The 15,266-nt window shown below is 32.5% G+C and overlaps 2 protein-coding genes and 2 long non-coding RNA genes across 4 annotated transcripts; 3 read left to right on the forward strand and 1 right to left on the reverse strand.

Moving 5' to 3' along the window:
• The first annotated feature begins 1,898 nt into the window (after window positions 1-1,898).
• LOC125193346 (mitogen-activated protein kinase 19-like) lies at window positions 1,899-7,246 on the forward strand. Its single transcript, XM_048091118.2, has 10 exons — window positions 1,899-2,181; window positions 2,684-3,092; window positions 3,304-3,431; window positions 3,574-3,633; window positions 4,325-4,474; window positions 4,559-4,717; window positions 4,850-5,061; window positions 5,141-5,242; window positions 5,794-5,957; window positions 6,419-7,246. Exons 1-10 carry the CDS (start codon window positions 2,155-2,157, stop codon window positions 6,907-6,909), a joined length of 1,902 nt encoding a protein of 633 aa, XP_047947075.2. The 5' UTR covers window positions 1,899-2,154; the 3' UTR covers window positions 6,910-7,246.
• Window positions 7,247-8,673: 1,427 nt separating this feature from the next.
• LOC125199443 (uncharacterized) lies at window positions 8,674-9,614 on the forward strand. Its single transcript, XR_007172591.2, has 3 exons — window positions 8,674-9,294; window positions 9,450-9,481; window positions 9,576-9,614. It is a non-coding gene; the product is annotated as an uncharacterized LOC125199443 (long non-coding RNA).
• Window positions 9,615-10,261: 647 nt separating this feature from the next.
• Window positions 10,262-10,918, reverse strand: LOC148928469 (uncharacterized). The gene is made up of 2 exons (XM_089055984.1): window positions 10,680-10,918; window positions 10,262-10,603 (listed from the first exon to the last, which is right to left on the reverse strand). Exons 1-2 carry the CDS (start codon window positions 10,887-10,889, stop codon window positions 10,430-10,432), a joined length of 384 nt encoding a protein of 127 aa, XP_088912110.1. The 5' UTR covers window positions 10,890-10,918; the 3' UTR covers window positions 10,262-10,429.
• Window positions 10,919-12,996: 2,078 nt separating this feature from the next.
• LOC125192621 (uncharacterized) lies at window positions 12,997-15,147 on the forward strand. The gene is made up of 5 exons (XR_007171438.2): window positions 12,997-13,068; window positions 13,149-13,230; window positions 14,350-14,508; window positions 14,807-14,868; window positions 14,979-15,147. It is a non-coding gene; the product is annotated as an uncharacterized LOC125192621 (long non-coding RNA).
• The last annotated feature ends 119 nt before the right edge of the window (window positions 15,148-15,266 follow it).

The raw sequence follows: 15,266 nt of genomic DNA on the forward strand, positions 1-15,266 counted from the left end.
TAGAAAGAACTCTTTTAGTTTTAATGTGATATACTTATATAACCATATAGGTAATAATTTTTTAAAAAAAAATTTATGTGATAGTTTGAGAGTTTTTTATATTTATATAGTTATGAAAACTAATCTCGAGTCCAAATGTGTGAAGTAGGTAGGATTTCATGTTAAATCTTTCAATAGGATGATTTAGCATCTTATAATAGATTAAAACTAATATAATCACTAATAAGGTGTTGCACAAATAGCCAGTTTATATACTACTATAATCATTTTTTTTCATAAAATTTCATTCCTAAATGAGTTATCACCCCTAACATACAAATAGCTAGTTTATATACTACTATAATAATTTTTATTCATAAAATTTTATCCCTAAATGAGTTATTATCTCTACCAAACATGGCCTTAAGGTGTTGTTTTATTGCCTATATAATGTTATGATGTGATATAATATGAGATAAGTAAAGATTAAATCGTGAAAAAAAAAAATTGTTTGACCAAAATGACAATACTATATACTACTATATATTTGCTTATGTTTAAAAATACCCTCATGTTATATGTTGTCACCATCAACACACTTTCTCGCAAATAAGATCTCTTTCACACCTTTTTCCTATTAAATAAAAATCAACATTTTACAAAATTCAAATATTTAACTAAATCTATTCAAATGTTAAAAAGTGACAAACTAATTAAGTTATATAGATGAGCAAAAATACCAAGGATAAAATGGAACAAATTTTAATTAGAATCAAGTCTGTTTTTATTCTTTATTGGATGACTACGATTGTAATCATATCATTATATATTGAAGATTATGCAGTAAGCTTTCCTCTTTTAAGTCGAATGAGAATCTTACCAATCGAAACTACTCAAGAGTATATTAGGTGGTCTAATTTAATGCTATTATCAATACCGTCAAGTATAATAGGTGGTCTAATTTATATTGATCAAGTATTAGGTGGTCTAATTTATTTGAATCACAAAGTGCAAAAATTGTACTTGTAAAATAATTATCCAAGAATGAGATATGAAAGTACTCCTTTCCATTCAAATTTCCCAATCAAAGGAGATTATAAATTCCACACCACGATTAATTCACATGAATTAAACATGTAACACAACATGCCTTAAACTTTGACATAAGTCTTAAGTTTTATTATATCTATAATAAAATAGCAAATAGGTGGGTGGAATCGATGCTTTCGAGATTAAGATACAATCACCGACCCTTTGCGAGTATTTTGAAAAAGTAAAATCTAAGTAATGTTATTATTATTGTTGAATAGAACTTATTTTGTAAATTTCCTATGAAATTAAACATATATCCTCACTCACAAAATTTCTCACTACTATATTGCAAAATTCATGATGAAAAATGCCACGTACATGCATTAAAGAACTTCAATCCATTTTCATATACTTATTTTTATAACCTCTTTTCGTGATTTCTAATTTACGGAATCTATAATAAAATATTACTACTACCACATTTATTTATTTTTATTAATGTGCTTGTCGTGTTGACTTTACGTTGAAGGCTCTTTTTATATTCTTGCTTCCCCATTAAATAAAGTATCAGACGCAATATTATTAATTCATTGAATATTGTTATCGATAAATCAATTTGCATAATTTTACATAATATGTTTAAATAAATCAAAACCTTTTATTGGCAATAATATAAGATTTACTATAAGATTTGGGGCCAAAATGCAAGATTCGAAAAAGTTATCAATGTGTAATTTAATGAAATAGGACTATTAACCAATTGCAGGTGTACACGTAAGCCTGCAGGCACCAAAAGAAGTGGATAAAATAATAGTCCAAAAACAAATTTTCAAAAATGAAAATTCCAAAACCACATAAAAAGAAAACGAAAAACAAAAACAAAAACAAAAACAAAAACCTCTGTATAAATTCCACTAACGTTCACCGAATTCGGCTCTTCTTCACCGTCGGATTTTTCAAACCCCTAAACTCTTCCTCTCTCTCTCTAAATCATAAAATTTCTCTCGAATTTGTGCGAGTAGAGGCATCTGGAATTGCAATTTTGTCGAATATTTCGGTGTAATTAGTTTGAATTTTGAACGGCAAAGGTTTTCGTTTTTCACTGATCGGATCGGAATATAGAGGTTCTAGATTTAAGCAAGGATGCAGCGGCAGGACCAGCGAAAGAAGGTCTTCTTCAGCTTTTGTTTCATTTTTAGTTAATTATTGCATTTTCCTTTTTTTTTGGTGTTGTGTAAAGTGAATTTTATGGTGGGGTGTATGAGATGTTCTTTGTTGAGAATTTGAAGGCTTAAAGAGAGCTGGAAAATTTCACATAAATTGGACTTGGTTTGTTTGTTTGTTGTTGATTTAAACTTTGCTTTTTGTTTGTTAGCGACAAGGCAAGAACATGAGAAATTTACTCTAGAAAGTTCTGATCGATTTTTATTTTGGATTCTTGTGTGAAAGACTCTTTTTGAAGACTCTTGATGGTGCCTAATTGAAATTTTCCTCACTTAATATCTTTTATTTGAGATTTCTTTAACCTTTTTCGAATTTTATGATTGATTGAAGTCATAGATTATGCGACTCTTGTTAGATCTAACTTTCTTTTGCTACACCATATGTATAATATAATGTTAGACATACTTCAAAGTTCGGCATGATTATAGCATGGTTAATTGTTTTGCAGATCCCAAAAGATACTGATTTTTTCACAGAGTATGGAGAAGCCAACAGATACAAAATTCTGGAAATTATTGGAAAGGGTAGTTATGGAGTTGTCTGTGCTGCCATTGACACGCAGACTAAAGAAAAAGTAGCAATAAAGAAAATAAAAGACATTTTTGAGCATACATCTGATGCTCTTCGGATTTTGCGGGAAATTAAGTTGCTTCGCCTTTTACGCCACCCTGATATTGTTGAAATCAAGCGGATCATGATTCCACCCTCTAGGCGAGACTTCAAAGACATTTATGTTGTTTTTGAGCTTATGGAGTCCGATCTTCATCAAGTCATAAAAGCTAATGATGATTTGACTCAAGAGCACCACCGTTTTTTTCTTTATCAAATGCTACGGGCACTGAAATATATGCATACTGGTAAATAAAAAGTATAATGGGTTTCCATGACTCACTTGATAAAAATCTTAAACTATGGTGCTACATAGATGGGCTGATACATTTAAGATTTTTTCGGTGTTATCTTATTGCATTTTCTGTTCTGTGCTGGCCACACTTTCTTTGAAGTCTTCGGTTTACCTGTGTTCTATCACCTGATCATTTTTCTTAATTTGCTTTTGCCTGCTTTCAGCTAATGTTTATCATCGGGATCTCAAACCAAAGAATATTTTGGCAAATGCTAACTGCAAACTAAAAATATGCGACTTCGGACTAGCCAGAGTGGCATTCAGTGATGCTCCGACAGCAGTTTTTTGGACGGTACAGACTAGAACTCGCAATCCATAAATCATTGAATATCTATTTTCTCCTTGTTTTGGGAGATACCTGTTTGTATCACCACTTTCAAGGGTTATCTGTTGGACAGCTATTCATGTTTTTGATAATTTGTCTTATCCTACAGGATTATGTTGCTACGAGATGGTATAGAGCTCCTGAGCTGTGTGGTTCTTTCTCCGCTAAGGTTCTTAATTTTAACCATTTATGCTCTTCAGCTTTCAAATCTACACACACGCACGTGTGTGGTGCCAAATCATGATTCTGTAATGCTGTAAATCAAACTTATTTTGTTTATATTGTGCAACTGACTTGGTTGTAAATTAAATGTGGGTTGATTCTTAATTGTTTGCCCCCATGTAAAGCCCTCCTTTATCTACCATTTTATCATTTATCGCATTTATGATTGGTTTGTAGGCTCCTCGTATTTCAATATTAAGTTCGCATAGAGTGATTCCCGTACTCTTATCATATTGCACCTGAAAATTATTATTGGCTGCTTAGTACTGGGAAATGCTTTTAGCTCCTGATTGCTTGTTATTGTTTCTTGGGTTCTCAGCTTATCTCTTGATGAGATTATATTGCGGGGAAAAACTATTGTTTATATGGACTTCAGTTTTCATGCTTATTATTTGATCTATCTTGGGGCTTGTTCTCATTGTGGATAGTAGCATTTATTTAGTGCAGAGTGCTGAGTCAACAAATGAGTAGTAATTGTAGATTAAAACAATTCTTGTTCAGGAAGGAGTATTGTACTTTCCTGGATGTTGATATCTCTGTTCTTCAGAGGTAATTTGTGTCAGGTTGCGTCTTTTGTGGAGGGCTTTACTGCTTTGCTATTTTGAGTGCCACTCATTCACCATACATCATTTTTGCAGTATACACCTGCGATTGATATTTGGAGCATAGGATGCATCTTTGCAGAAGTCTTGGCAGGGAAGCCATTGTTTCCTGGGAAAAGTGTGGTGCATCAACTGGACCTTATCACTGATCTTCTGGGAACACCATCAGTTGATACAATATCTGGAGTATGTATCAAAAGACCTATATACAAAGTATTAAGGTAATACATCTGAAGATGTGATTGTAACTACCGTTTATCCTGGACGCAGGTACGGAATGAGAAGGCACGGAAATATTTGATGGATATGAGAAAAAAGCGTTCAGTGCCTTTCACTGAGAAATTTCCAAATGCAGCAGATCCTTCCGCTCTCAAATTATTGCAAAGGCTGTTGGCATTTGACCCAAAGGATCGTCCCAGTGCTGAAGAGGTGCGTGCTGTGTGCTCTCACAAATATCCTATATACCTTCATCTTAATGACCCAATGTTCTTTTCATTTGATTCAAATGATGTACAAACTATAATGTTTTCCTGTATTGATTATGATTAATGTGATTAATAGGCATTGGCAGATCCATACTTCAAAGGGCTGTCTAAAATTGAGAGGGAGCCTTCTTGTCAGCCAATATCAAAGATGGAATTTGAATTTGAGCGAAGAAGACTGACAAAGGAGGATATTAGAGAATTAATATTCAGAGAAATATTGGAGTACCACCCCCAATTATTAAAAGACTACATGGCGCGTAATGGCGGCACAAGTTTTCTCTATCCGAGGTTTGGTTCTGCTACGTCAGATTGATTCATTTCACAGATGTGTCAACATCAGATTTAATATGTTCTCTGTGTTATACAGTGCGTTTGGTCAATTCAAGAAGCAATTTGACTATCTGGAGGAAAATTCTGGAAAAAGTGGGCCTGTAATTTTCCCTGAGAGGAAGCACGTTTCTCTTCCACGGTATAGTTCTATTGTATGAGATTTTTAATTCCTATTTTTGACTTAGAAAATACCTGATAAATTCCACACTACTTCCAAAAATATGCACAAACAAGACAACCTAATGTTTGTACCTATTAACATTTATTTACTAACAAGTCAGTTAAGCGATGGGGTCATGCTTTCCCAACAATGATTGTGTTGTTTTTGTTGGATTTTCCTAAAACAGTTCCCTTTTTCACTTATTCTCCCAGAAAAAAACCAAATATGATCGCCTTTTCAATGCACTTCTTAAGTGAAACTTCTCATTACATTTATTGTTAATTGTTCCTCCCAAAATGCGATGATATGTACAATTCAAACACTCTAGTGATAATACTTGTTCTATTAGCTTATGGCTGCTAGCTGAAACCATTCCCAACTTTCTGAATATGTTTCCTCTTCCTGTCAATCGACCTTATAATTTACTTTTGTTGGATTGATGTTTTTTGATGAATCTATATGCAATTATAATATGAGATAATATCAGTGCCAGTGCATAAATTAACAGTGGCTTTCATGCTTCTATGCAGGTCTACTGTAAACTCTAGCACAATTCCTCCCAAAACACATTCGAATGTTTTTGTATCTGACAATCAAAAAGTTAAATCAGAATCTTCAATAGGATTTAGAGCGCCAAATGCTGCCTCTGATAGTGCACCTAGGGTTTCACGCCCTCCTCCAAGGATTTCAAATGGTACAAGGATTTATATATTCAGTTAGATTTCTACTCTCATTAGTAAATAGCATGTGAAAGGAAATTCACCGAGTGACTTGAAAGTGATGAATCTGATTGTACTTGATAGAATTGCTTTTCTCTGAGACAAATAGACAAGTAATTGTTGGTGGCAAATTAATTAGTGAGCAGCACACACTGATTTCTGTGGTGGAGATATGCAAAGGGGACTGAAGAGTGTGAGGACACCAGAGTCTCGATAAATTTATTGGAGTGCCACTAATGAAACAGAAGCCTAATAGTCTGCATTAAAGCATGAAAGTACCAATTGCTTAACAATTCTGTGATATATAGTTTTAAGGTCGTAGAAACTAGAAAGTCACGTTGATAGATATAATGGTTGCCTCTGTTTGCCATGTGAATATCTCTGTTGTTTATCTCTGTCTCTTCTAATTCTCAATAACCTCAGTTTACCGTTGCAGCCAAGCCCGGAAGAGTAGTTGGACCAGTTTTACCATATGAGAATGCCAGACATGTGAACGATTCCTATGGTGGAGGGATGTGCGTTCAGAATGCTACTCTGCCCCCGCAATCAAACTCTCCACATTGTTTCTTCAAAACTAGTACAGTACAGAACCAAGAGAGCTGTAAAGAGGAAGAAGCATCTCAAGTAAAACAACAATCTCAGCGGCAAAACACGCCAGTCATATCGAGGAATGGCTCGAATGTTGAGATTGTCTCTAAGGGGCAGCCTCTACAGTATACACCCGCTAAAGTGAACCCTGCTGCGAATGCTGAAAGGAACGGCAACCCGTACCACCAGCCTCAGTCGAGAGAAGGCACATTGGATAGTCAACATTCCCTTGATGCGAAATTGATGCAAGCCCAGTCTCGGTTTGTTGCTGCTGGAGCTGCTGCTGTTGCGGTTGCTGCTCACAGGGAGGTTGGAGCTATAAAGTTCGGACTAATTTAACCGGGTACAGTGACATCTGATGTTTTACTCAGGTGAAATATGCTTGGACTCAGACCGAGCGGAGACAGACAGACGCCTGGAGCTAAAGACAGACAGACTCAGGTGCATTATGATGTTTGCAGATCATGGAAGATTTTCTACTTGGCTTGGACGTCTCTCGTTGCGGAAAAGTCCAAGCGGGGGCTATTTTAGTTTTTAAGATGCAATTGTTTTTTAGTTGAAGGTGTTCTAGTTCAGTTCCATGTATAATGTAGCTGTTGCATTGCTTCTGTCAATTATTTGAACAATGAAAATCAAGCAATTTCTTGAATTTAATTCTATCCTTGCTTTCATGCTATGTTACTGGTGTGTGTGTTTATAGTTACGAACTTACGATATTTATGTTTCATGATAAAATATGAGTGTAGCATCTGGTGCAAATGGAAACTGGAAAAGTTTGATGTATTGTTTCTATTGTTGCGTGACATTAGATTTTCTGATCTGGATATGAGATGAAATGCTTAAATCTAATATTCGAGAGTTTTGTCAAATTGTTATTGATTCACTTTTTACTTCTATGCGGATTGAGGAATTTGAGTTCTGCTTCTTTTCTTTTCATATGGAAGTCCCAATTATTTAAGTACTATTTTACTACTTATACTCGTAGTATTTATTAGGTTTATTTTCATATTTACCACATTAATCATATTTTCATATTTACAACATTAATCAATGCATTTAGCCATTTCCTATGCATCACCCTGAGTAGGAGGGACTGCTAATTCCGGAATGTCAAAATTTCGGATTGAGAGATAAGATGGACAGGACTTAAGCCACACTTACCAATTATGTATGAATTCTCGTACCCTCTCAAATATCTTTATTTTTGGACGAAAAGAGAATAATACTATTTCATTTTGATTATCATAGTATAATTTTAAAACAAATCAAATTTTAATAATCGATTTGGTACCACCATTTATAAAATTCATTCGAAAATTTATAGTAACTTGAGGATACACTTTGCTTTTAGGAGGAACTAGTGTTAACACCCGTGCTATGCACGAGCCAAACGATTTCGAAACAGATGTTAAACAATAAAGAAAATAAGATAAAACTAAAGAGAATAAAAAATGGTGTTTATTCTCAGTGAATAAAAAATACACCTTGATGAGTAGTAACACTATCACTTATAATTATAGGACACTGAACGGATACCCCAACGTCAACTACACAAAGAAAAAGTATACTCCATCCGTCCCAATTAAGTTTGTACAAAAATTTTGGGCACAGAGATTAAGAAATTGTGTTGAATATAGATTAAATGAAAGTAAAAGAATAGGAAAAAGAAAAAAGAAAAAAGCAGGAGAGAGTAAAGTAGATCATGAAATAAAATAAGAGTGATTGAATATTTTATTTTTTGTCAAAAAGAAATAAACTCTGTATAAACTTTCGCGATTTAGGAAGAATTAAGAAATTTGCACGACTATTATAAAATGCGAAAACAATAGAAAATCCTATCAACTACTACAATTTATAATTATAATGGTAGAGAGTTATAATACTAATAATGATCACAAAAAAAAGGTGAACTTCTGGGCCAAACAATATTATCATATTAAAAACAGCCTAATTAAATTCATCAGTGAAGCCCACACAAAAAAACAATGGAACCCAAATATTTCCATTAATCTGAAACGGGTCCAATACATAAATTGATATTTTTAAAAGGCCCAGTTTTGATTAAAAAAAATAGGGAGGAGCCCAAACGATATTCATTAAACTTACTCACTTAACAATAACAAACTACAATTAATCAATATAATTAATCAACATTATGATTTAATAACATAATTTAAAGAAAATATAAATAGCAAATTGGCGACGGCGACTTCGCAGCCCTAGATGATTATCCTCCTAGCCGACTTCGAAGCTAATCGCGACAAACGCCACCGGCGACGGCGAAAAAACTCCACCCCCACAGCAAATTGGCGACGAACACATCTACTCATCGCCCGTTCGAGAGAAAAATCATGGAAAATTCCATAACCATTACCAAATTGACAAAACCCTAAATCGCTCTCCACCATTTACGCCTCAACCAATAAAATCGAAGAAACAGAAGCCGTTTATGGAGTTATTTTCCTCCACTTCTGCGAACTTCAGCGCCTCAAACGCAGAATCGGCGACGAAACCTAAATCCTCCGAATCTCACCGCTTCACCATTATCGGTGAAATCGAAGCCGTCTACGGCGTTATTTTCCTCCACTGCTTCTAACTTAACAGCCTCAAACACTGATTCAGCGACTTAAGCATAAATCCTAAGTATCTAACCGCCTGCACCGATGAACACGGACAAGCAGAAGACGCAAACGGAGACGAAATCCTATCCATCACCAGAAAAAGGTAGAAAGTTCTTCCCTTGAGTATCAATATCTTTTTCCAATGCGCATGTTTCAATTTTTGACTAATTAATGTAGAGCAGATCTGTTTTCTAAGAAACATAGCTAAAAATTTTACTTCATTTGGGACTGAAACACTAACCTATTCATGGTTTGCAGACGATAAAATGGGAGGTACACTGAACAAAATTGTAGGTCTAAATCTATGCCCTAAACTATATTCATATTGATATAAATTCATATATATGATAAACACCTTTATTCAAACAAATCTGATAATGGCAGGAAAGCAAAAGGAAGAAGCATTTACAAAATATAGCAGGTATGTTACTTGAACTCAAAAGTATATATTGATACTTAGTGGAAAACTCTTCAAATTGCAGATTGCCTTCAAATTTTTCATTTGTATTTATTGGTAACTTAGGTAAGAACATAAAAAGATGTTCATATAGATCCACTTCTAAATACTTTCTGAAAACCTTGCATCTTGAATATGGCTAAGATAATCCTTTATTTAGTGCCATATATATGCAATAGAATAAAGTTCAATAAACCATTAGAGACACTCTAATTATAAATTTTGCATATAGTTCTCAATGAGTAAGTTAAGACTGATTATTATTTCACTTTACTAAGTATGTAAATTAAGATATTAAACCTTATAATTTAAATAAATATAAGGTTTAATAAGTGAAAGCAGTTTTATATGCACTTACTAAAATGCTTTAAATTATAGGGTTTAAAGATCTATAAAAATCAGATCATGGTACTAAGTGTTAGTTAATCATAAACATTAAAAAGTAAAATATTAAATGGTACCTTAAAAATCAAACCTTCATTAATAATAAAGCCATTAGAAATGATTACACTTTTGTCCTCATCTGAATAGAACCAAGGATGCAAAGCCAAAACATTATCTTCAGAAAGAAAGTACTGAAGGAAAAAAAACCATCAACCATAACAGCAAAAACTAAGAACATTCTAAAATGATGTGTCAACAAAACAACTAAAAGGCAAAACATTGAAACTCCAAAGATTTTCCCCAATCTAATCACCACCAGCCAAAAAAGATGATCCCTAAAACAAAACTTAAACATTGTCATAAATTCAAAACACAAGCCAAATATCTTTATAAGGATCTAATCCCCACCATTCACTTTCTGCCTTTTGAGAGCCTCAAAATCAGTGTCATCTTCACATGCATCAAACTCCATATCCAAGCATCTCTTCACAGTGCCTTCCTCAATCCATTTAGAATTATTGTCATTCTCTATACTGGACAAGTCAGGTGTGTGAAAGCTTTTCTGAGAGACCTGTGAAGTAAAAAAAATAATAACAGAATAAAACCAATAGAAGAAGAAGAAGAAGAAGAAGAAGAAGAATAAATACCTCAGCAAGATCATCTCCAAACAATAGATCAGACAGCTTCACCTGAGAACTAATAGGTTCTGAAACAAAACCTTCAGGAATATATTTTTCAACAATTTCAGGAGTTTTACAGACTTTATTCACAGTAAATGGATGGCTAACTGGATAATCAAAATGATCCTTCAGTTGAACTTTAAACAGAAAATTCTTTACACAAAGCCTGTCCTCCATCCGCTTAGGAATGGAATGAGTTAAATGAATCTGCAACAAAAATAAAAGATACTATAAAATATATAAAAAATTATTAAAACTGTTGCATTTTTTCTTATTATATATACCTCATCCGCATCAACAATATCATCAACGTTCAAATCCAATAGTTGAATAGCCTCTCTATCCCAAAGTAGAAGTGAAACATTGCTAGCGTCATCCACAATATTTAAAACAAATCTGTACCTACAAAATATTCAATTTTTAAAAAATTAAAAAAATGCTATAACTCTGATTAATCAAATTAATCAAACTACTATAACAATAATAAAATGAAATACCTCCTTTTGGCATAACCAGAAGTCTTCTTACAACGCACACAATAATACTTCCTAGGAGCAACTTGTTCAAGCTTCTTCACACAAATCTTGTAGGACTCATAAAACCATTGACCATAGTGACATTCCACAGAAATAACCCTTCCAAACACCCAATATGAACCACTCTGTGAATAAGAATAAGACACAAACTAAGTTGAGATTTTAATCAGTAAAGTAATAACAACAAAAAAAAAAAGCAAAATTATATATAAAAAAATATTCACTACCTCAAGACACAGGACATCCTCCAGACTCTTCAGTTGTCATCAAACTCACTGTTTATGTTCTGTCCAACCTCACCTAATGACACCATATTCATGAAAGTTGGATCCACAGATATCCTAAAACAATAAATTAAGTTTAAGAATGTTAAAATTAATGGCATAATATAATTACTATACAGTTAAAAAATTCAATAACAGTTGTTATCATACCTGCTTCTAAACTGCTTAACCTCACTTATATCAACATTGATAAAAACTTGGGAGGAATTAAAATGCGTAGACACACGCATCTCACCGAAAAAAACAGTTATTGAAATAATGATTAAACAAACTTACAGAAATTATAACAAATTAAAAAACTAATAGAAACAAAAAAAAAAACTAAAACAAACAGAAAAATAAATATTAGTTAAATATATTACCTTTAAACATATTTGGCCGGCAAAATTGAACAATTATTATAGGCAATGTTCCTTTACTTTTCTCCAACTGCTGAAGATAAGAATCAACGTTTGCATCCCAAATTGTGCAAAAGATCCTGTTGTGACTGCAATAAAAGGGGAAAAAAAGATTAATAAGAGCAGAAACCTTGATTAGATATTTTCAACATTGTTTTCAAACTTACTTCTCATTTGCAATTTCAATCTCAATAAGTCTACATTTAGGCTGACATAGAACTCTCCCAGGTGCAACAATCACTCCAATTACATCTACAAAACTGAAAAGTTAATATCTGGAAAATTTTAAAGTTACAAAATATCCAAAAATAAGCAAACATAATACCAAAAAATGTTTCTTCAGCAGCTCTGTCAAGCCTTGCTATCTCATCAAAATTCTTAAATGCAAACCTAGAATACAAGAATTTAGAATATGTGACTTCAGATATTTCAGTTTTGGCAACCATGGTGAGCCTAAATTGGTGATTGGTGGTCTTATTCTTGAAATTGTTTGGTCTCACAAGAAAATTCCTAATGCAAAATATCCTTCCTTCACTTAGTTTAGCAGCAATACTCTGGCATGAATACCCTGGAAATGATGCTTGAATCCTGGTGCCCTATTAACAAAAATGACCATAATTTAGATAATAACAATATATATGTTAAAAAACCTGAAAGTAATCAATAGTCAGTTTTTCTTATATTTTTTTATCTCCATTATAGTGATATTTTTTAATAACAAATTCATTTACAGAATGTGAAGAAGTCAGAAAACATACCACACGATCATGGAAAACAACTTCCAAGGTCTTATCATTCTTATCTCCAGAATTGTTCTCATAAAGCCGGACACAACGAACCTTGATGACAAGAGATAGGCACTTTAGGTAGAAGATTATTAACCAAGGTAATTATAGGTGCCATTCTTTGGTGGGAATTTTCTGCAGTAAAAGAGATAACAAAAATACATAAGTGAATATAATCATATAAAGGATTTAATGGATATAGTAGATAATTAATGTTGTAACTTGTTTATAGTTACAGTTTTATTATTCCAGTCAATGAATGTATCAACATTTTTTTTCAGGTATCATCTTAAACAATTTCAAGAAGCATGGAAACCAAAGAACACATATTGCATGGAAAACTGGAATAAGAGGTAAGTATGTACATTCTACATAAACTCAAATGCAGGAAACAGAAAAACTAATGAATCTCCATTCTACATTTTGAATGCAGGAACAAAAAGTATAAAACCTCAACTACATGAGCCATTCAAGGTTTCAAGCATAAAACAAATGGAAGGAATGACAAATTCAAGGTAAGAACACTTCGTTAATTGTGCACATATTGTTCATCTTCAAAACATGATATAAGAGAGATGAAATGATTAAGAAAAGAGAGGGAACATTCAGAAAAAAATAGATAAATATGATATAGGAAGATAAAGATCATGGGGAATATGAATATCAATTAGGGAAGAAGAAAGAAAGGGTTGAGAAACTGAACTGTTTTTGTGTGGATTTTGCTTTCTGATTTCAGTTGAGAGGGAAAAGAAGTAACTGATTATGGGAGTGTTAAGAGAGGGTATTTATAGAGCACGCATTCTTCAGCATGGTGTTTAGAAACTATGCAAGTCCCCATAAAAACATAATCATGAGAGACCTTTCACATAATAATCAGAAATAAGTATTACAAAACAAATAAGATAATAAAAAGAACACTAAAAAAATACTCAATTAGACTATCAGTTATTAATACAAATATTTACTAACTAATATAAATATTAATATAATAAAAATTTTCTAAATCGAATATATCATATATATGCACAAATATATAAGTTAATAGTAATTTTACTAAAATATTAAAAAAATAGCATGTCCAAAATTCGGCCCACTAAATTTTAGAAGTTTCCATTAATATAGCTTAAGTTAAGGCCCATTAAATTTATGCATTTATTAAATTATTATAGGAGTGGTTGGAGAGGGTATTTATAGGGCTCCCAGGTTCTCCATAAAAACATCATTATGAGTGACCTTTTAGATTATAATAATCAGAAATAAACAATAGAAACAAAATCAAATAATAAAAAGAACACTGAAATATCTGATACAACTATTCTAACAATAATATAGATATTTACAAACTATATAAACATTAAGTAGTAAAATAAGTCCAAATCGTATATAAAATATATATCTACAAATATATAACTTAACAACACTTAATTTGAAATTATATATTAAAATAACATGTCATAAATTTGGCCCGTTAAATATTACTCCATAAGTTTCCATTAATATAGCATAAATTAAGGCCCAATTCACTCTTATTTTTAGACTGGATTCTTGTGTTATTTATATGGAACTTAATAAGTCCTATATCAAAACTGAACCCTAACTAATAACAGCCGCCTCTACTACTCTTCACTCTGCAGAAAATAGAGAGAGAAGAAGAAGATAACCAGGTGTCTCTCACTTCTGATGACGCAATCATCATCCAAGAGGCATAAATGTCATAGCAGGCGTGGCCTCCCTAAAGCCTACTCTACTGCATCAGCAACAAAACCACATATCTATAGAATAAACATATCAAGGTACGAAATACTCTATCTAAAAAATGGATGTAGATTTATTAATTTATCTACTAAGATTTCTATTTGGATGTCCATATTTTCCAAATCTTAGTTAAAAAAAAACATTTCCAATATCTACTTTTTCCAAATTAATTTATAGTATATCACTGCTCTAAATAATGACTAATGCATCCAAAACAATTAAAAAACTGTTCTTTAGATGTTAATCTTAGGGATCAATATATTGCCTATTGTCTGCAAATTTATGTATCTGAATTTAAGGTTTACACTGCTTGAAACTTTTTTCTATTTTTTTCAGGGACAAATTGCAATGGGAAGTAAATCTTGGATGACAAAGTATTATTTCATAACTTCATTAAGGTAATATTTTCTGATTCTCATTTAGAAAACGAATTTCAAGCTTTTTTTTATTCATAAAAGTAAAAGGTTTTGAATATGCATTTAACATTTCAAAAATTTCTTTTTCACAGGCAAAAATCTTGGTAACTGGAGGGAAAAAATTTCTTTTTCACAGGCAAAAATCTTGGTAACCGGAGGGAATCAGTCGCAGCTTTGGAGAATGAAAAAAATAGATTATTGTAATAGAATAGTGGGATTTTATAAGCCTATGGAAGCCTAATAGAAATAGGTTGCAACCCTATAGAGAATTATCGGTCCATACAAAATTAATCACACAAAAGATTCACATTAAGCAAACTGACTTTTACAATAAGATAATAAAAATTAAGATAAGATGCTGGCAAAATTTTATGACGTTT

This window comes from Salvia hispanica, chromosome 4 (genome assembly GCF_029641045.1).
Source record: "Salvia hispanica isolate PSC_SH4W2 chromosome 4, Shi_PSC_v1, whole genome shotgun sequence".
NCBI classification, from domain to species: Eukaryota; Viridiplantae; Streptophyta; class Magnoliopsida; order Lamiales; family Lamiaceae; genus Salvia; species Salvia hispanica.